This window comes from Mandrillus leucophaeus, unplaced genomic scaffold (assembly GCF_000951045.1).
Source record: "Mandrillus leucophaeus isolate KB7577 unplaced genomic scaffold, Mleu.le_1.0 Scaffold5, whole genome shotgun sequence".
Lineage (NCBI taxonomy): Eukaryota > Metazoa > Chordata > Mammalia > Primates > Cercopithecidae > Mandrillus > Mandrillus leucophaeus.
In genome coordinates, this window is record NW_012105364.1 from 13,123,603 (window position 1) to 13,142,765 (window position 19,163).

The window sequence follows — 19,163 nt, forward strand, 5'->3', positions numbered from 1 at the left end:
ACAAGCCTCCCATTTGTCTGTTCTTCAACTTCCAGTTCAACTGGGCTGTACCCAACTACCTTGGTATTTTGTACATTACAGCATCCTGTTTCTGGGTACTTGCCTGAAACTCAGATACTGAGCTAACTTGCTATTGTGTGTTGAAAATCATTCTTATGTCATTTTTGTTCTGCAGCAGTAGGTTTTCTGAATGTTCTCATTTTCAGTGTTCTGACAAAGTTTGAGAGGCACAGAGAGAAATATGTATCTTAGGAGTTAGTTTCCTTCAAGTTTTTTTTTTTTTTTTTTGAGACGGAGTCTCTGTCACCCAGGCTGGAGTACAGTGGTGCAATCTCGGTTCACTGCAACCCCTGTCTCTGGGTTCAAGCGATTCTCCTGCCTCAGCCTCCCAAGTAGCTGGGACTAGAAGTGCAAGCCACCACACCCAGCTAATTTTTTTTATAGAGACGGGGTTTGGGGCTTCACCGTGTTAGCCAGGATGATCTCCATCTCCTGACCTCTTGATCCGCCCGTCTCGACCTCCCAAAGTGCTGGGATTGCAGGGCATGAGCACTGCGCCCGGCCTCCTTCAAGTATTAATAGTAGTAATCTTTGTACAAATTACCCTGCCTCTTCACTGGAAAAACTAATGTATAATCTCCCCTGCCCCAAAGAAGAAAACAGTCTAGCTTTTTTATTGACTATCTGTAATTGTTTAAACTTTCAAACATTGCTTATGAGAATTATTAGAATAGTGAAGGAATGAATTTGATAAGTTGCCTCCATTAGATTGAAAATAGATTGTCAACATTGTGTATGAATGCTATTAAAGGAAAGACTAGTAAAGACATTTATATAGTTATTTCAAGTTACAGCTAATGTTGTATCAGGGTGATGTTGAAAGGATCCTTGAATTTATGTGGTATATATTGACCTTTAGGCTACATATAAGAGCAGTAAGAAATTGCAGTAATTCTTACTGCACAGAAATAACTTTGTAACAAAAAAATCAAATTATTTTTTATAAATGGAATAAGTAAGACATGCTCATTGCCTATACTATATATTGGTTAAGAGATGGACAATTTTATTATGTTATATAAATATGACCCCTCCAAAAAAAATGGCAAGAACTCTGTTTCATTTAGAGAGAAGATGTGACCACTGTCCTAGCATCACTCACATGTATACCTTGAGTTGTTTTTTCCAGCAATGGTAATAGTTAAATGGCCCATATCCTCTTTCACCTAATTTTCTTATAATATTTACTTTTGCAAATGAGTCTGCTGACAAAGGTTATAGATGTGTTCTGTGAATATGAAATGATGCAAGGCTAACTGACTTATTTGAGCATCAGTTCTACCTATCTATCATTAGGTAGATGGATCTACCTAATCTAATAGATCTACCTATCTAACTTGTAGCAGATATGCATAATGATAGATATTTATCATTTTGTTCTTATTAATGTCATACTCTAATCAATAATTCAATACAGATGAGGAACAAACCCCAGGTGTAGATGGCACAAGCAAGAGTTTTCATTATCTAGTCCAGCTACATGAAGTTCACGAAAGAGCTAAATATAAATCAAGAAGAAAAAGTCTTTAGCAGCCATGCAGGCGTCTATCCCTTCCTAGTACTGACTTTGTAGCATCTATAGCAAGGAGAAATTGTATTACCTCCTCTACTATTAGAAGACACCAAATGTTAGATAACTTTGGAAAGGTATTTAATCCACATCTTTGGCTCTACATAGGAAACTAGTTCATTGATACTCTTATCACATTTCTAAAAGGAAATAAATTGTTCAGATAATATTGGTAAATATTGAGTAGAAGCAATGGATAATCCACAAGATATTTTATATTTCATTTTGTAATATATTAAATCTTTTCCCCAATATCTTCCTCATAATTTACTCAGCTTAATAAAAAAATTTAGTTTGTATTCCTTGAACACCCATAACAGTTGAGGGAGGCACCCTAAGGAAAGCTAACACTTTTTGGTTTGGTTTTATTTTGTTTCATTTGTTTGTTTGAGACAGGGTCTGGCTCTGTTGCCCAGGCTAGAGTACAGTGGCACGATCACAGCTCACTGCAACCTCAACCACCCAGGCTCAAGCAATTCTTCCTCCTCAGCCTCCTAGCTAGCTGGGGCTGCAGGCGCATACCACCATGCCCAGCTACTTTTTTTTTTTATGTTTTATTTTTTGTGGAGAGGAGGTTTCACCATGTTGACCAGGCTGGTCTTGAACTCCTGGACCCAAGCGATCCACCTGCCTCAGCCTTTCAGAGTGCTGAAATTACAGGCATGAGCCATGGTACTCACACATTTTTAAATATTATTGATAAGCCAGCCAGAGATGATGCAAAGTAAATTGTATTTGCAATTGATAAATTTAATTACACATGGAAAATTTTTGGAAAAATTTGTTCATGTATACGGCTTGACATACTGGCCTTTCAAGATAGCCATTTAACAAACAAACAAAAAAGATATCTACAGATCTACAACTCTGTATTTTCAATTTGATCTCAAGTTGTGAACATTAGTAATAAACTTTTATTTGCTTTAATTATGGAATGTATTGAAGATGCTCACGGTTGGTTTACTCTTAAGCTCATGTTATGACTGTAAGTTTTAAAATTATATTTCAGGGTGTGATTAAATAATAATTTCACAATTGAGACCTGATGTTATTTTGTTCCCCCTGCTTGTCCTTCACAACAGAAACCAGGAATGGATCTGGCAGACACCTATATTATGTTTGTTCGGCAAAACCAAGATATTCTTCGAGAAAAGGTCAATGAGGAAATGTATATAGAAAAGTTATTTGATGTAAGTAACTTCCCTTGCAAGGTATGCTGACACCATAGATAAACTGCAAAGAGAAAAGTTGAATTTTGATGCTATGTTTGCAAAGCATACTCTCCTTTCTATGATCCTTTATCTTCTATACTAAAAAGTTGAAGCCGGCCAGGCGTGGTGGCTCATGCCTGTAATCCCAGCACTTTAGGAGACTGAGACCAGTGGATCACTTGAGAGCAGGAGTTCGAGATCAACCTGGCCAACATGGCAAAACCCTGTCTCTACTAAAAATACAAAAAAAAAAAAAAAGGCATAACTGGGTGTAGTGATGGATACCTGTAATCCCAGCTACTTGAAAGGCTGAGGCACAAGAATCACTTGAGCCTGGAAGGCAGGGGTTGCAGTGAGCAAAGATTGCTCCACTGTAGTCCAGCCTGGGTGACAGAGTGAGACTTGGTCTCAAAAAAATGACTAAATAAAAAAATAAAAAGTTGAAGCCATTCTAGAAATAGACCATCAAAGATATATTTTTTGGTGTGTGGGCCGGGGGAGACGGCGGGGTGCCTTCTGAACATCTTCAGCTTTTTGTCTTGGTTACCTATTTACTGCAATCCATTCTTGCCATCAGTTCATTATAAAGGTAGAAGCTTTTTCTCCTTGAAGTTATTCCCCATTTCCAACTCCTCTTCATTTGTAGCTAACATCGCTGATAATTTTTATACTTATTTTGACTGCTGATGGAAGCCTTAATTAGCTTCCTTTTCTACATGAAAATTGTCACCATTAGAATGAGTCTCAAAAACCTGAGGTTAGTTATAACAAGCTAGATAATAATAATTTTACTATGGTATTCAGCATCTTTTCACTTGCCTTTTGTAGCATTACATAAACCGAATCATGTTCTAATGGATGTGGTCCCTACTATAAGATGTTTTGAGTCAATATGATATTCTACAGTTAAACAAATAAGCTACAGTAAACCCAGTGTCTGCCACTCTGCTGTTGAACATTTTTATCTGTATATAAAGTACTGATGTGTGCTAAATATGCAATATTACAGTTTTATCAGCACTAAGGTCTTCATTTAGGCATGACAATGCCTAGAAATGAGGATTGTGGTTTTGTGTGCTGTGATCATCATGTTTCATTTATTCAGTATCTGTAAAGGAGACTAAGAGAGCAGTCAATTTAAATAACAATGTTGTCATTCGTTTGTAATTTACAGTCAGTTCAAAGGAAATGATACTTTGCTTGTGACATAACTTTGCATAATTCACCACAATACAGATTCCTAAATGTAATATTTGCTTTGAAGCTTATTTATTTATGTACATCTTCTCTGCATTTTAGAAATGCTTTTCTGGCAGTTTCATTTAATTATGCAAGTTACTGCAAATGTTTTCGTAACAGCAATTCACGGGCTTCATGGTGACACTTCAGCTGTGGCAGTTACAGAAGGTCCTGCTACGTCATCCTCTCTGCCATGGTCTCTCGTGTCAGTGTTCACTGTCAGTTTGGGTGGTCAAAATGAATCTTACCTTTCATGTTTTCTGTTTCTACCCTTTACTCAGGCCATCTTACAATAAAAAGTATCACCTGTTTTAATAAGCTAAGTGTTAATATGTGTGAAAAAAATGATTTTCTAAATGCTTTGATGCCCTGCAGGGGTAGAAAAATTATCCATCCAGCTGGCTCTTTTACAAAATACTGAAACCATATTAGCAAATTCTGCTTCCATTTGGTATTGCTCTGAATTTACAAGCATATGTTCCATTTCCAAGTTCTCTTTTACTTTTTCTGCTAATGTGGTGATTTTCAAAACTGTTGAACAGAAGAGGGAAATTGAGTTGATGTTATTCCCATTATGTTTCTTCTTAGAATAGCTAAAGCACATCTTCTATGATGAAGAGTTAAAGCCATTCTATAAGTAGACCATCGTAGATAGATTTGTCAAGGGGAGAGGGTGAACCTTCTGAACATCTTCAGTTTTTTGACTTGGTGACCTATTTACTGCAATCCATTCTTGCCATCAGTTCATTATAAAGGTAGTTTTTTCTCCTTGAAGTTATTCTCTACTTCCAACTCCTCTTCATTCACTGAAGTTCTTTGGAAGACTTTCTTTGTGGCAACAATAACAGACAGAGGGAACTAAAGTGGCTCTAAGGAGGCCAACATTAAAATATGACACTAGTTTAATTGCCCTTGTTATATATACTTTCATTCAATACCTAAGCATCTGACATGGCTGTGGGTCTAAAAGTAACCCTTAATAAGCAATCATTCTGTTTTGGTTATGAAGGTTTTGTATTTTGAATATCCCCGGTAGAACATTGGACTTGTTATTTGTAAAATAATTGTAATGTCCTTAAACATTCTAATATTTTTAAATTGGACATTTTTAATTACTTTATTTAAAAATAAAAATAGGCCCTAATTCTGTTGATTTGTCATCAAGAATAACATGTATGAGGGAATCTAAAAGCCCCTAATTAGCCAAGACTGAATTTGCCTCAATTACAGTTAGAAAATGAGAGGTTATCAAGTACGTGTTAAAAGGTAAAGTAGAATGTGTATCTTAAGCAACAGATCATTACTGAGAGACATTATATAATTATTGGAAATCCACTTGGCTAGAGCCTAAAATAATATTGTTAGGTGTCAAAAAACAGTTGAAAATAATGACCCTATAAATACTGTTAGCAACCTTAGCCTATTACAGATAAAGATTGAAGAGAATAATTTCATTCAGGCATCACGACAAACTTTTGCTATTCCAATTAGAGTATTTCCTATATAAGTAAGTAAATGGATCTTGTTATCTTCAGATGCAAGTGAAAACATGCCTACACACATATTATAATGAGTTAAAACTTAGTTGTTTTAACCAACCCAGATAAGAAAACAAGGGCTACAGTTTCCGGGTCATGCAACATGAGGGCTTAAACTCTTCAAGAAATTCACTTAGTTTTGGAAATACCACACATAACACTATTTTTATATAAAACAATTAGTCTGCAAAACATATTCACCCTGCCCCCAACATTTTTGGAAAGCATGTTTTACTAAATAGTCTTTGCAGGTGATGCGGCTATGTTAAAAAGTTTGTGGAACTTCCCCTGAGTGTAGTAACTAACTACTCACAGTATCCCTGACCTCTATAACTTTTTGATCATTTAAACATCTTGATTGTTCCTTATTTTTGTGATGAAATACCCCAGGGTTTGGTTTAAATAAGGTGCTATTGCTTAAGACCAAAAACATGACATTGCCCTAGATTTGTGCCCAATTATTTAGGAATGAGAATGATATCTTCAAGAGTTTTCAGTGTACAACCTACACAGCCATTTACCACACAAAATCTGCTTCTGGAGCATTCTGCACTGCTGCTATCATTCCCATCTCCAATAACAAGTCACTAATGTCAAAGTATGAAAGAGGAAATGAATAAAATGTGCATTACCTTAAAGGTCATAAATAGGATAATCTTCAATTTTTACATCAAATCTTGAAATATTAAAATTAAAAGTATCCTTTGAGGGTCACAAAAGCTAATATTAAGACAAATGTGAAGGCATTATATTCACTTCCTAAGTAGTCACATTTACAAAACACTTTTTGCTTAAAACAGAAATAATTTTTTAAAAGTATAAATAAATTATAGCAGGTCCATGATGTTAACAGAGAAAACTAAGTTTGTTTAAGGTACATCCTTAATCTTTTCAAACTATCAAAATAATAGCCATAGCTTTCACCACTACCATTCCCTGGCCACCTCCTTGTTCCAGGAAATGTGCTAGGTGCTTCACCTATATCATTTCCAAGCTCCTAGGCTAGATCCCGTCAATCCCATTTTATTCCTGTTTTTAGGTTAAAACGATCTCCCACTCAGAGAAGTTAAGTGATTTGTGGATTGTTGAGTTAAACTTTGAAATCGTATTCTCAAGTTTCAAAATCTATGCTGTCTCTACCTTACCTCTGACTTACAAAATTTGAAATGATACAATAGTGTTATGGGAAAAGCTCTGGTCTGAGAATGCAGGAACTTGAGTTCCAACCACAGTTCTGCCATTAAATATCTGTTTGAGTTTGAAAAAGTTATGCCATCTGTGTAAGACTCAGTTTACTTAGTACATGTAAACTAAAGATGTTGGTCTGGAACTCCAGATGATTTCTGAAACTCTTCCAGATTTTAAACCAATTTTAATGTTAGCAATGATGACAGAAATTACTGGACTGGTTGCATAAAGGATCTTGTACTTCAGAATAGTAATTTCTAAGTTATTTTGTGATAGCCAGGTGAAAACAAAGTGTCCCACCCAAGAAGCAGTAGCATGTGCAGTAGATTAATAGAAAAGAAAATCTATCTACAAAAATAGCTGCGCTATATGACATTGTGTATATCTATCACTGTGGTTCTGAAATCCAAAATTTTTTTTAAAAAGTTGCAATACATATACTCTGTATTCAGGCTCAGTGTTTCCAGGTGACCAGGATGTTTTAAACAGTGGGTATCTCTGCCTCTCACGTGGCTACTGAGGCACATGCTAAGTTTATAATTTACATGCTACATTTACTTTTCCAATTTTAAAAAAGTGACTTACTGGGTAAGAAAACCTGAAAGAAATTATCCTGTAGTAGGAAAGATCATGATATACCAAAAGAAAGTTTTTCTGCTTTGAGGCTCTCTCTCTTACCCCAATGTCTTTTTTTTTTTTTTTTTTTTAAACACATAAGACATCATTGTCAGCAGTCTTTTTAAAATTTTTATCAAATCAAAACCAACTTCAACCTAATCCCAATATGAAAAGTATGACTAAGATTTTCTAATTCTTCAATTCCATTTTTAATGCCTACTATGATGTTTCTTCCTAGGCAGAGTGGCTGCTCACTCTCTTAGGTTTCAGAACATGTAGCACAAGCTACACACATGGGTATACATGTGCCAGCAGAGATGCCGGTACATTTCTTCAGAGCTTTGGCTCTCTGGGCTGGAAAGTAGTGATGTTTCAGAAGTCAAAACTGACATCTGTAGTAATGACCACAACAGCATTTCTCTTGTCATTTTCCAAGGTTCGAGAATGTTGAAATGTGGAGGTAATTGAGAGTTGACTGAAGCACATCTTATTTTCCCAGATAGACACTAAACCTACCTAATTCTCTAAACCATTGTGCATTTATTGGGCACTGCCCACCTTGAATCCCTTGGGAACTATCTCATTTTAGCTCTCATGATGCTGAAGACACATCAGGGTACAATATTTAATTGGTAAATCATGCAGATTAAACATGCTCTTTGTTATAAATTGATTAAATGTTTAATTGTGGAGGAGTTTCATCTCCACAAGATTTTTTTAATGTTATGATGTCTTGTAAAATTTAAAGTAATTCTTTAAATGATAGTTAATCAGTTATATTCATCCAAACAGCATTTTATAAAGGATTAATTTCCCAGGACTTTCTCTGAAAAGAATGCTTACTTTCCAGTAAAGAAACTCTAAATTAAACATTTTAAGTAAAATTGACCTATACTATATAAATGGATTCAGTAGCCTATTAGTGTAAGATAAAAAGAAAATAATGAAAATATTGTAGCCGAATGTGCTTCTCAAAATGAAACTGATTTTGCACTTACATGCTCTTGTTTGCCTCTGGACTCCCAAATTTTAAGAAAGGGGGATATGCCCAGAACTTTTTTCTTTTTTTAGATGGAGTTTTGCTCTTGTCACTGAGCCTGGAATGCAGTGGTGCAATCTCGGCTCACTGCAACCTCCACTTCCAGGTTAAAATGATTCTCTTGCCTCAGCTCCAGAGTAGCTGGGACTACAGGCATGCATCACTACGCCTGGCTAATTTTTATATTTTTAGTAGAAACAGGGTTTCACAATGTTGGCCAGGCTAGTCTCAAACTCCTATCCCCAGAAGATCTGTCTGCCTCCACCTCCCAAAGTGCTGAGATTACAGACATGAGTCACCACCCCCAGCCTGCCCAGAACTTTTGAGCTAGTGTTTCACATCAGTGCCCAACATTTTGATGTGAGAATTTACTCATTCTTGGTAAGATTAACACTGCTATTCTTAATGTATTTAAAGATTGTTTATTACTATGTTGATTTCCTGAGAATAGTTGAAATCAACAAAACATGGATAAGAGTGACCATTAAATAGAACTTTCACAATACACAATTGAAATCAACAAAACATAGATAAGAGTGACCATTAAATAGAACTTTCACAGTACACTTGGTTGTATGCTTTTAGCGCTGATAATGTACTTTTTCAATCATATTATTTGGGCGAGTTTCTTTGTGTATGTAATCAGCCTGTTTAATAGGAATGCAGGCTGGAACCCACTGAGATGGAAGACCATCTTTGCCTTCTTGCATGTCTTATAATTCCACGATATAGAAGTATTCTAGCTGGGCAGGGTGGCTCATGCCTATAATCCCAACACTTCAAGAGGTCAACCTGAGAATGATCACTTAAGTCTAGGAGTTCAAGAAGATCCTGGGCAACATAGCAACAAATTGTTACTCTCTCTCTATATATAATATATATTATATATATTACATATAGCGCAACATATAACAATTTGTTACTATGTTATATGTTATGTTATTTGTTGCTATGTTATATATAATATATAATATATATGTATTTTATATATATATATTTTATATATGTATATATAAATTAGCCTAGCGTGATAGTGTGTTCCTGTAGTCCTAGCTACTTCATAGGCTAAGGCGAGAGGATCATCCAAGTCGAGGAGTTTGAGGCTGACAGAGCAAGACCCTGTCTCAAAAAGAAAAATGGGAAACTTTCTTACATGTGAATGTCGGTTTTAAAATAGCAGTTTTCCTCTTTTCAATTATGTTTCACTTTTTAATAACTGTATAGTTGTTATATGGTCTTCATAAATTAGTATAGATTCCCATTAGGGTATTTTCATTTTGGTTTTATTTTTGTATAAAAGTACTATTATATATAATAATTAACTGTTGTACCAGTATGCCCAACCATGATTTTCCTATCAACACTAAAATACTAATATTATTCCCATGTCATAGCCATTATTTTCCTTTTCCATCAGTAGAAAGGGATGTATGATATGAGTACAGTGATGTACTTGAGGCCGTTTGAGGTTATTTATTTATTGGGTTTTTTTTTTTTTTTTTTTTTGAGACAGAGTCTTATTCTGTAGTCTAAGCTAGAGTGCATGGTGCAATCTCAGCTCACTGTAACCTCTGTCTCCCAGGCTCAAGCAATTCTTCCTCAGTCTCCCAAGTAACTGGGACTACAGGTGTGTGCCACCATGCCTGGCTAATGTTTTGTACTTTAGTGGAGACAGGGTTTCACCATGTTGCCCAGGGTGGTCTCGAACTCCTGAACTCAGGCAGTCTCCCCACTTTGGCCTCTCAAAATGCTCGAATTACAGGCATGAGCCACCATGCCCAGCCGAGGTAATTTATTTCTAAACATCGTTGTGTTGTGTACCTCAGTACCTCATTGTGTACTAAAGGTAGATAAAAAGTTTAACTTTTTGGTTATATGTATGATAGGAGGAGTGCCTCATTCATCTCACATGTTGTAGCAATGTGTTACTTAGCTGCTTTTAACACATTGTTTTCCAGCTGTTGTCATTGTTGTGTTTCATTGTATATAATCCTGCTTTGGTTTACTTATGGTATTTGGACTCAAACTGAAGTTGTTTGGCCTGTTTTAAGATAGTCATAGCCAAGCCTGTTTCTGTATTGTCTTCTCTGCCTCAGTAGATGCCATACAGAGCTGCTCCTCAGCTTTTTTTTTTCCTTAAAGTTTGTTTCTCTTTAAAACCTCTGCTCTCGAATTACAGTTGTCTGGTTCATTTGAGTTAATAATCCTCATTGTAATGTTAAGTTATTATTTGTAAGTGTAAGAATTTATAAAAGGATCAACTTTTGATGTATGGTGTATGCCAAAATAGCTTTGGCAAGTCCAGACGTGGTTCAGAGAGGCCAAAGGCCCTCATTTGAATCAGAGCTGTTGGTGAATTAAAACCTGAGAACCTTGAGATAAGCATGCCCAATTGCCTAAAAGAAACTCAATCAGAAAGTGTATTATGGCTTGTTGATCTTCTTTCTTTGATAATTCAAAAGAATGTTCAAGAAATATGTGGACTTCTTGCTTAGATTCTTGAAATGTGATCATGGAACACAATTGTCATTTGGCACATTCCCAGAAATACACATCTTTGCATGAGGCACCTGGACATATGTGGCAGGTCTGGTAGAATCAGCTAATTAACAACACAGGCTTAAACAGGCACCTCATCTGGCAGTGCAGTTAGTTGCCTGATGGTGCTCAGCAGGATTTGGTAGTGCTTTTTATTTTTCTATCCTAATGGTCTGCTGCCCACCTAATTTTGCCTTATTGTCAGTCACTACTTACCGCAGCTTGGGGCCCTCCCAGGAGGCTAAATTATTATCAAAGGATTAGGGAGATGTAGCCTTGCAGCTCTGACATTTCTGATTACTTGTCTATGCCAGAACACTAATTAGCTGTGACTAATTAAGAAAAATGTTCCTGCCATAGAAAACCATTTAAAAGAACTGAGAAGTAGAAAAGCAATTCAAAAGCTGAGCAGTGCTCAGATTTGCTGATGCTCTTTAGATTTCCACCAGAGCCTTAACTCACCTTTAATTGTGCCTAGAATTAAAAAAAAGAAATTCCACATGCAGACTGACCAGAGGATTTTGCTTGAATAGGAAAAAGGAAAATGTTGATCACCTAAGCTCTCTTAACAATGGTAAAATTGTGTTTGATGAATGGAAGGTGACACAACTTTCATTTTCATGGAGAAATTGTTCTAAACACCAATTGCATAAATGTATGTTTGCGTTCATCCACCTGAGTCAGTAACAAAGGCTTAAGTCACTGAAGAAATTAGAATATTTCCTCTACTGATTTTATAAAAGACTGCTGAATTGATTATAAGGAACATGTTGAGCATTTTGAACGTTTTTTAGCCTTGCTTTCATGTATCTTTCATCTTTAAGATGGTCTAGAAATTCTGACCTCTCTATGTAGAGCCTGTGACTTTGCATGCTTGCACTTCAACTGGTCTCTAGTGCCTTGTTCATGGAAATGCCTAGGCTTCCCCTGAGACCAGCAGTTCTATCGGTTGACCACTGCAATGTTTTCGTAGAACAGATAGCTACTACCCTCCATCCCTTCCATCCTAACTTCTTAAACAAATGGCATGGTGGCTTTAAAGCCATTTTCTATGCTGGCTTGTTGTATTCCCCTCTGTGAATCACACCTTCTGCAAGGTCAGACCATTCACAAGTGGGCACAGCAGTGGCAGCCAGGTCACCAATGTTGACTAAATCCAAGTAAAGAAAAAAAAAATCTGTGTAAGGAAGCAACAGAACCATCATTACATGTGATTATTGAATGCATTTGCAGGAAACTATATATAAAATAATTTTAAACTTTTGTATAAACACCTAACCTGTAAGAGAGAGCCCTGAATTTCCTGATCTTAGTGCAGCCCTAGATAACACATCATCTAAATTTTGCTCTCTTATTACAGATAAAATATTTCACTGGGGGAAAAAAATAGTTCTCACCCCTACCTCACCTACATTCTTCATGCTGATTTTTAAACCCATTTCTCTCTTTTCTCTCATTGGAGAACAAAAGGCAGGTAGCCAGCATCCTCTAAGGAATAATCCTTCCTAAATATGAAGACTGTTATTAAGGTACCTGTCATACTTGTCTACTCTAGGATAAATAATCCCTGTTTGTTTAACTTCACTCTGTAGGCCTTTTTTTTCCAGCCCTTTAATCATCTTTGTGGCTGTCCTTTGAAACTTCTCAAAGTGTTCTCTGTCATGCTTAGGGTTTAGAGTCAAGGATAGGATGCAGTATTTGAATGTGGCTGAACAAGATTCTTTCAAGCCTTCTATTTATTCATTCCAATATATAACTTTCCCATACTTTTGCTCTACTGACCTCTGTAGTTCCATATATTCCCTGTATTTGTTTTTGTTGACTTTTTCTCTCACTGGCTACATATCTTAAAGACAGGCAACAATCTGAGGTCAGGAGTTCAAGACCAGCCTGGCCAACATGGTGAAACTCCATCTCTCTTAAAAATACAAAAATCAGCCGGGTGTGGTGGCACATGCCTGTATCCCAGCTACCTGGGAGGCTGAGGCAGGAGAATCACTTGATCCCGGGAGGTGGAGGTTGCAGTGAGCTGAGATTGTGTCTCTGCACTCCAGCCTGGGTGACAGAGCGAGACTACGTCTCAAAAAAAGATAGGCAATAAATGTATAAGTTTATTGATGTAGAATATTTATTTTTGAGGCAGTAAAAGTACATGTTGATTAATGTAAAATATCCATTTCATTGATGTTTTACATTATAAGATCTAGAAAACAAACTCATCATTCAATTACTATGTGTAAAAAAATGGTGGGGAATGTTGAGATTAAAACTTCAGGCCTTGGCTTTGCCCATAGAGATGGCTATCTATGTCACAATGACTCAGTAGGAATCTAGTGAGAATAGAAAGTTGAAACCCCTCTTATTAATTATTTAATCATTTAACTTATATTTATCAAGCACTTTTTAGACCACACACTTTGCTAGAGGCTGGAAATACAGTATTAAACAAGATAGACCAAGTCCTTGCCACAAGGGAGCTTACCAAATGGGTATTTTTGAAAAATTTTTATTTCCACATAAAATGTTTTATTTTTTATCTGAAGAATAGCTATCCACAGATTTTTTTTAATGAAATTACTCTAGTGAACTGAAAGTCAATTCTGTTTCAAAATAGATACTAATAATTAATCTATTAAGTTGTTTATTTCTCCCTCTGCTTCAAGTGGATGATTGTGAACTTGCTAAAGGTTTAGAGCCAACACAAAGTTTGTATCCAGTTCTAGCACCTGCATCAAATGACGTGACTGTGAGATAAGAGCACACCCTTGCTCTCTATTCTTCCTGGGTTCTTAGTTCAAAAGCCAGGCTTATATCAGCTCCCAAACAAGCTCATATATCCCTGCAGACAGAAGTCACTATTTCCACAGCAACAATATTTTTCTGCCTTTCTTTAAAAACAGCTCACAAAGCCAACAAGCGTAGAAGGCACCCAGGACATGTCACTTAGTGGTGAAAATACACAGACAGCACAGCCACCCATGCCTCCCAATATACCCCACAGCCTCAGAATGAGTACCTTTAGACCTGAGCATATGCTAGACAGGCAGCTCCCTGCTTGGGGGATAACCTCTGGAGGACTGAGTACATCAACATCTGAACTCATAGTGTTAGCATAGCTTTGTGAGTGAGTGTGTGTGTGTGTGTGTGTGTGTATTCTCATATATGTACATAGATTTGAAAGTTTACCAGTTTATAGTGCTTTCTCTTTTATTTCATTCATCACCTAGAATTAAATTAGACTGTCACATTTTAAGCCCCATTTGAGTCCTGTTTTAAATTTTTTTGGCCAAATCCAACTGTTTACTTTTCAATGATTTATACAGCTTTAGCATGTATTTAATTATTTTTCTATTAAGGAAATATGTGATTCAAGTCAACAGTGAATCTGGCTCTAGTATTCATCTGTCCTTTGTCTATTGAAAAGCTGCCTGTCTACTATTATAGATATAATATATATATATAATTTTATATTTATAAATACTTAAATGCATGCAGTCTTTTCATGAAAATTGAATGCATGCTCTGTGCCAGACATTCTACTAAGGGCTGGAGATAGCAATACAAGTAAGATTCAGTTAAATCCTTGTGTATACTCACAGCTGATTGAGGGAGACATAAACTACATTGTGCAATATTTTTACAGACACCTGTGTAGAGTTCTAGGAGCAGAAAATAGGTGAGCCCATAATTGTACCTAGTAAGAGATAGTATTGGCTAAAAAGCAGAGATAATGAATGGTTGAGCTGAGTCTTAAAGGCTGACATGAATCTGGACAGGGAGATGTAGTTGGGAATAAAGTCCCGACAGAGGAATGGGCATGCCCAGAAACCGAGGATATAGAGAAGCCTAGCATGTGGCAGAGCTGCAGGTGGGTCAGTTTGCTGAAAAAGGTTCCCATGGGACTGCACCGGGACTCAGAGACAGAAAGGTAGCTGTTTACTCCTGTCCTTAGGAAACTCTTAAAAGAAGATTTTGGAATGTGTCCCATTTTTATAAGGAAACTGAAGCAGAAAGACCTGCTAACAGCTGATTCTCAGGTGTGAGTTTTATCTCAAGACTAAGTTGTACCATTTAATAGCAGTTCCAAGAGCCCAATATACTTTTATGTAAATCCTATATTATGGATTTAAAATGCAATATTTACCAAAATTTTATATACTATGTTCAAAATAAGTCAACCAGCTGAAAATGTCATACTGTCTAAGGGAATCGTTCATAAAGATGATGTTTACACCCCAAATTAGTACACACACCATTATAACTGGATTTATCAATGAGCCAAACCATTAACTAGTCACTTCACTCAAAAGATTAGCCAAACCAGTATGCATCCCGTCAAGGACACTAAGAAAGGGAGGGGAGAACAACTGATTGTCTGAAATTTTCCCTTTATAATTACTAGTCTTTTTAGTACTAGGAAAGGAGCCACAGAATAAACTTGCAGAGGCACTTGCTTATTTGAAAATAAAGAACAGTATTTTTTAAATACTTTTCATGTAGTTTGAAGAAAGAGATAGTTTATTACTTTGAGGACATCTTGGAATGAAGGGAATTTTGGAAGTAGTAGTGAACTGAAAAGAGCTTTTGCAGTTCCCAATTTACGGAACTTGTCCTGTTTTTGAACTTATTCTGTTATATAACTGAAGAGGATCTAATTTGTCTGTAAATATCTCTGTTATCATATTCATGTATTTTTTAAAAGATGAAGTATGGAACTCCAAAGATAGGGAAGTTTTTTCAGCATTCAACAAGCATGTATTAGGCACCTATTTTATACCAACCTTCTCCATGTTAGCACTTTTTACATTTTTCATTCCTTAATAGACATGATATTCTTAATTTGCAAACTTCCTGATGGAGTTAAAAAATGAAAATTGCCCTGAATATGACTTTATTCAACATGGAAAAAAGCAGCATGAATTGCATGCTTCTCTGTTCTGATTGAAAAAAAAAAAAGATGATGAAGAAAGTCCCATATATAGAGTTCTACTATGGATAAACCAAGGATCTTCTTTCCACATTGCATTGTTTTGCTACAGTAGAACAAATATTTTCCAGTATTTTTAATCATTATGGTGTATAGCACTTTAAAATGCATCTTAAGAGAGTATATGAGATGTATAGCATAATAGCCATTTGACTGGTTATCCTAATAAGGAGTGTGATTCTTCAAAGAATTTATTTACATTGTATATTACATTATTGGATTTACAGAATTGTTTAATCTTTAGAAATGTGGATTGCTTCAACCTGCAAAACAAATTAAATGATTTTTTTGAAAATAATTAATAGGTACCTTCTCTATTTGTGCACAATCCTATGTTACAGTGACTGTCAGTAAGGACCATGAATGCTAATGACACTTTTCCTAGTTTTCTGCTAGAAGCACCGAACTGCTCTTAAGAATCAAAGGTGTTATTGACAAAACAGAAATCCAGATGTCCTTCTAAAGAGAAGTGTAATAACACAGGAGTTATGAGCACAGACTCTGGAGTATAAATATAAGATATAAATCTTTACCACTTAAGTCATACTTGCTGTATAAACTTGAATAAGTAAATTGCTTAATCTAAACTCAGTTTTGTGTCTGTGTAAACTTGGTTTCCAGATACGTAAAATGGGAATAATTACACCCACTTCATCAATGTTATCATAATAATAAATGAATTCGTTGTTTGTTTTGTTTTGTTTTGTTTTTTGAGACAGAGTCTCGCTGTGTCAACCAGGCTAGAGTGCAGTGGCGTGATCTCAGCTCACTGCAACCTCCACCTCCCAGGTTCAAGTGATTCTCCTGCCTCAGCTTCCCAAGTAGCTGTGATTACAGGCACACGCCACCGCACCCAGCTAATTTTTTATATTTTCAGTAGAGACAAGGTTTCGCCATGTTGGCCAGGCTGGTCTCCAACTCCTGGCCTCAAGTGATCCACCCACCTCTACGTCCCAAAGTGCTGGGATTACAGGCGTGAGCCACTGCACTGGCCTAAATGAAATTTTAACTGAATCACTTGCACTTCCTATGAAGGATAAAATAAATATCAGATGCCTTTATAATTAGAATTCATAAAAATAATACTAATAAAAAGAGTCTCTGTAATTCACAGTCCTTTATAAATCTCATTCCTCAGTATACTTTATTGTTTCATTTTTATGTCTATACATTAAGAGGCCAGATGAATAAGTTAAAAACATAACAGGGCCAGGCGCAGTGGCTCAAGCCTGTAATCCCAGCACTTTGGGAGGCCGAGACAGGCGGATCACGAGGTCAGAAGATCGAGATCATCCTGGCTAACACGGTGAAACCCCGTCTCTACTAAAAATTACAAAAAAAACTAGCCGGGCGAGGTGGCGGGCGCCTGTAGTGCCAGCTACTGGGGAGGCTGAGGCAGGAGAATGGCGTAAACCCAGGAGGCGGAGCTTGCAGTGAGCTGAGATCGTGCCACTGCACTCCAGCCTGGGCGACAGAGCGAGACTCCGTCTCAAAAAAAAAAAAAAAAAAAAAACAGACAAAAAGTTCTGAAACTCTAGATGATTTTTCTTTATTCTGGAAGAATTCTGTCATTCTGTAAAAACAGAATGACAACTGGGTTTTTCTCTTCCATTCATTTTTACAAGAATCACAAGCTCATCATGCCTTTTCCTCTAAGTTAAATTTAAACTCAGTATTTCTATAGAGCATTCAAATCTTAGTATTTTAAAGATAGATTCATATAATCTACCCCACATATTACAGATGAGAAAGCTGAGGCATAGAGAAGGTGTATAACAGGCTCAATCAAGCAAATAGTAGCGTAAAAGGGGCTAGCACTGCCTACCCTCACAGGATCTGCATTTGTGATCTTCTCTGGTGTGTTGACGACAACCAGCCCACAGCTGCCGTGTCCAGATGCAAGTCTCTTCTCTTTCCCCACCATGAGTGCCTCTGGATCGAGCTGGGAATGTGACTGGCATAGGTTGGGTTAAACACTTCCTGTATTTTTAACCCTAATAGGCTGGTTTCACTTTTCCTTAAATATAGCCCTTATTCCTATTCCAGGCCAGGAAAGTATTCACACTCAAAACTTGCAAAATGCTTGTGCCTGGTTTTATGGAACCAGGTATGATAGTTTCAGTGGGATGCATTTAACAGGGTGGAAGAACCTTGATATTATTATATTAAATTTACCATTAATATAATATTTGCATTTTAGTGCTTAGACATGAGAAATGAGTGAAACAGAGCCACACATTTAGTTACATTAAATAGATGTACTGTTGACAAAATGAACACTCAATGTACAATGAAACATTCATATTTACTTTTTAATATACTGGTGAATTGTAGTGCATTAATGTTTCTAAATATTTTGTTGCTCTTTAAAAGTACTAAATGATCTTACAGGATGGTTTATATTTATCAAATTTATCCAAGCCTTCATTATTTAAAAAGTACTGTTTGTTCTTTCATTTAATTTAACTTTATATTTAAAAGGTACATATTTCCTAAGGTGAGATTTTCTAGCCGTTATTTCATTTTAACACAACGGCTCAACTCTTGCTAAACATACAGATTCTTTTGAAATAAATGAAGAAATACATAATATGGAAACATGGCCATTTCATGTCTTAATTCACTAAAAAGTGTTGGTTCTTTGGTTCTTTTTCTTTTCTTTTCTTTGTCACTTATTGAGACAAGCATAGCTGGAGAAGAATAAAAATGCATCAGCTAGTTGTACCAATTCATAATCAATAAAAAGCTAAACACTTAAGTAGAAAATATATCACAGATTTGTACCCTAGCGAAGCGGCTATTTTTACCTTGCCATCATCATCAGAAGCTGCATTCTGACAAAAATCATTTGCTTGAAGCAGCCATGATATAGAAACCCTATGTGGTCTTGTGATTCAGATTTAGGAATATCAGCCTTGGAGGGTCTAAAGGCATTGTGAATTAGTATGTATTGAGACCTCATTCCAGGTGGCAAGCAGCTGGACTTTTTGAAAATAAAACTTCCAAAATAAAGGTGAAGTGCTTGTTTCCAGGCAATACGTGTTATATTTAATTGAATCGTCCTCAAAATGCTATAAATTAGGCAAAAAGGAGAGTGCACATTTAATATATTTGTTTTGTATTTCCAATAGTCAACAGAATAATGAAATTCCTTAACTACTTCTCTTTAACTTGC

At 36.2% G+C, this 19,163-nt stretch overlaps 1 protein-coding gene across 9 annotated transcripts in view; it reads left to right on the forward strand.

Annotated features, from left to right (window-relative positions):
- The window catches only part of CADPS2 (Ca++-dependent secretion activator 2), a 563,764-nt gene that overhangs the window by 533,584 nt on the left and 11,017 nt on the right, over positions 1–19,163 (forward strand). For all 9 annotated transcript variants that reach the window (XM_011995959.1, XM_011995960.1, XM_011995964.1 and 6 more), the window contains one exon: positions 2,713–2,820. In XM_011995959.1, coding sequence (XP_011851349.1) covers positions 2,713–2,820 — 108 coding nt within the window. The remainder of the gene's footprint in view (positions 1–2,712; positions 2,821–19,163) is intronic.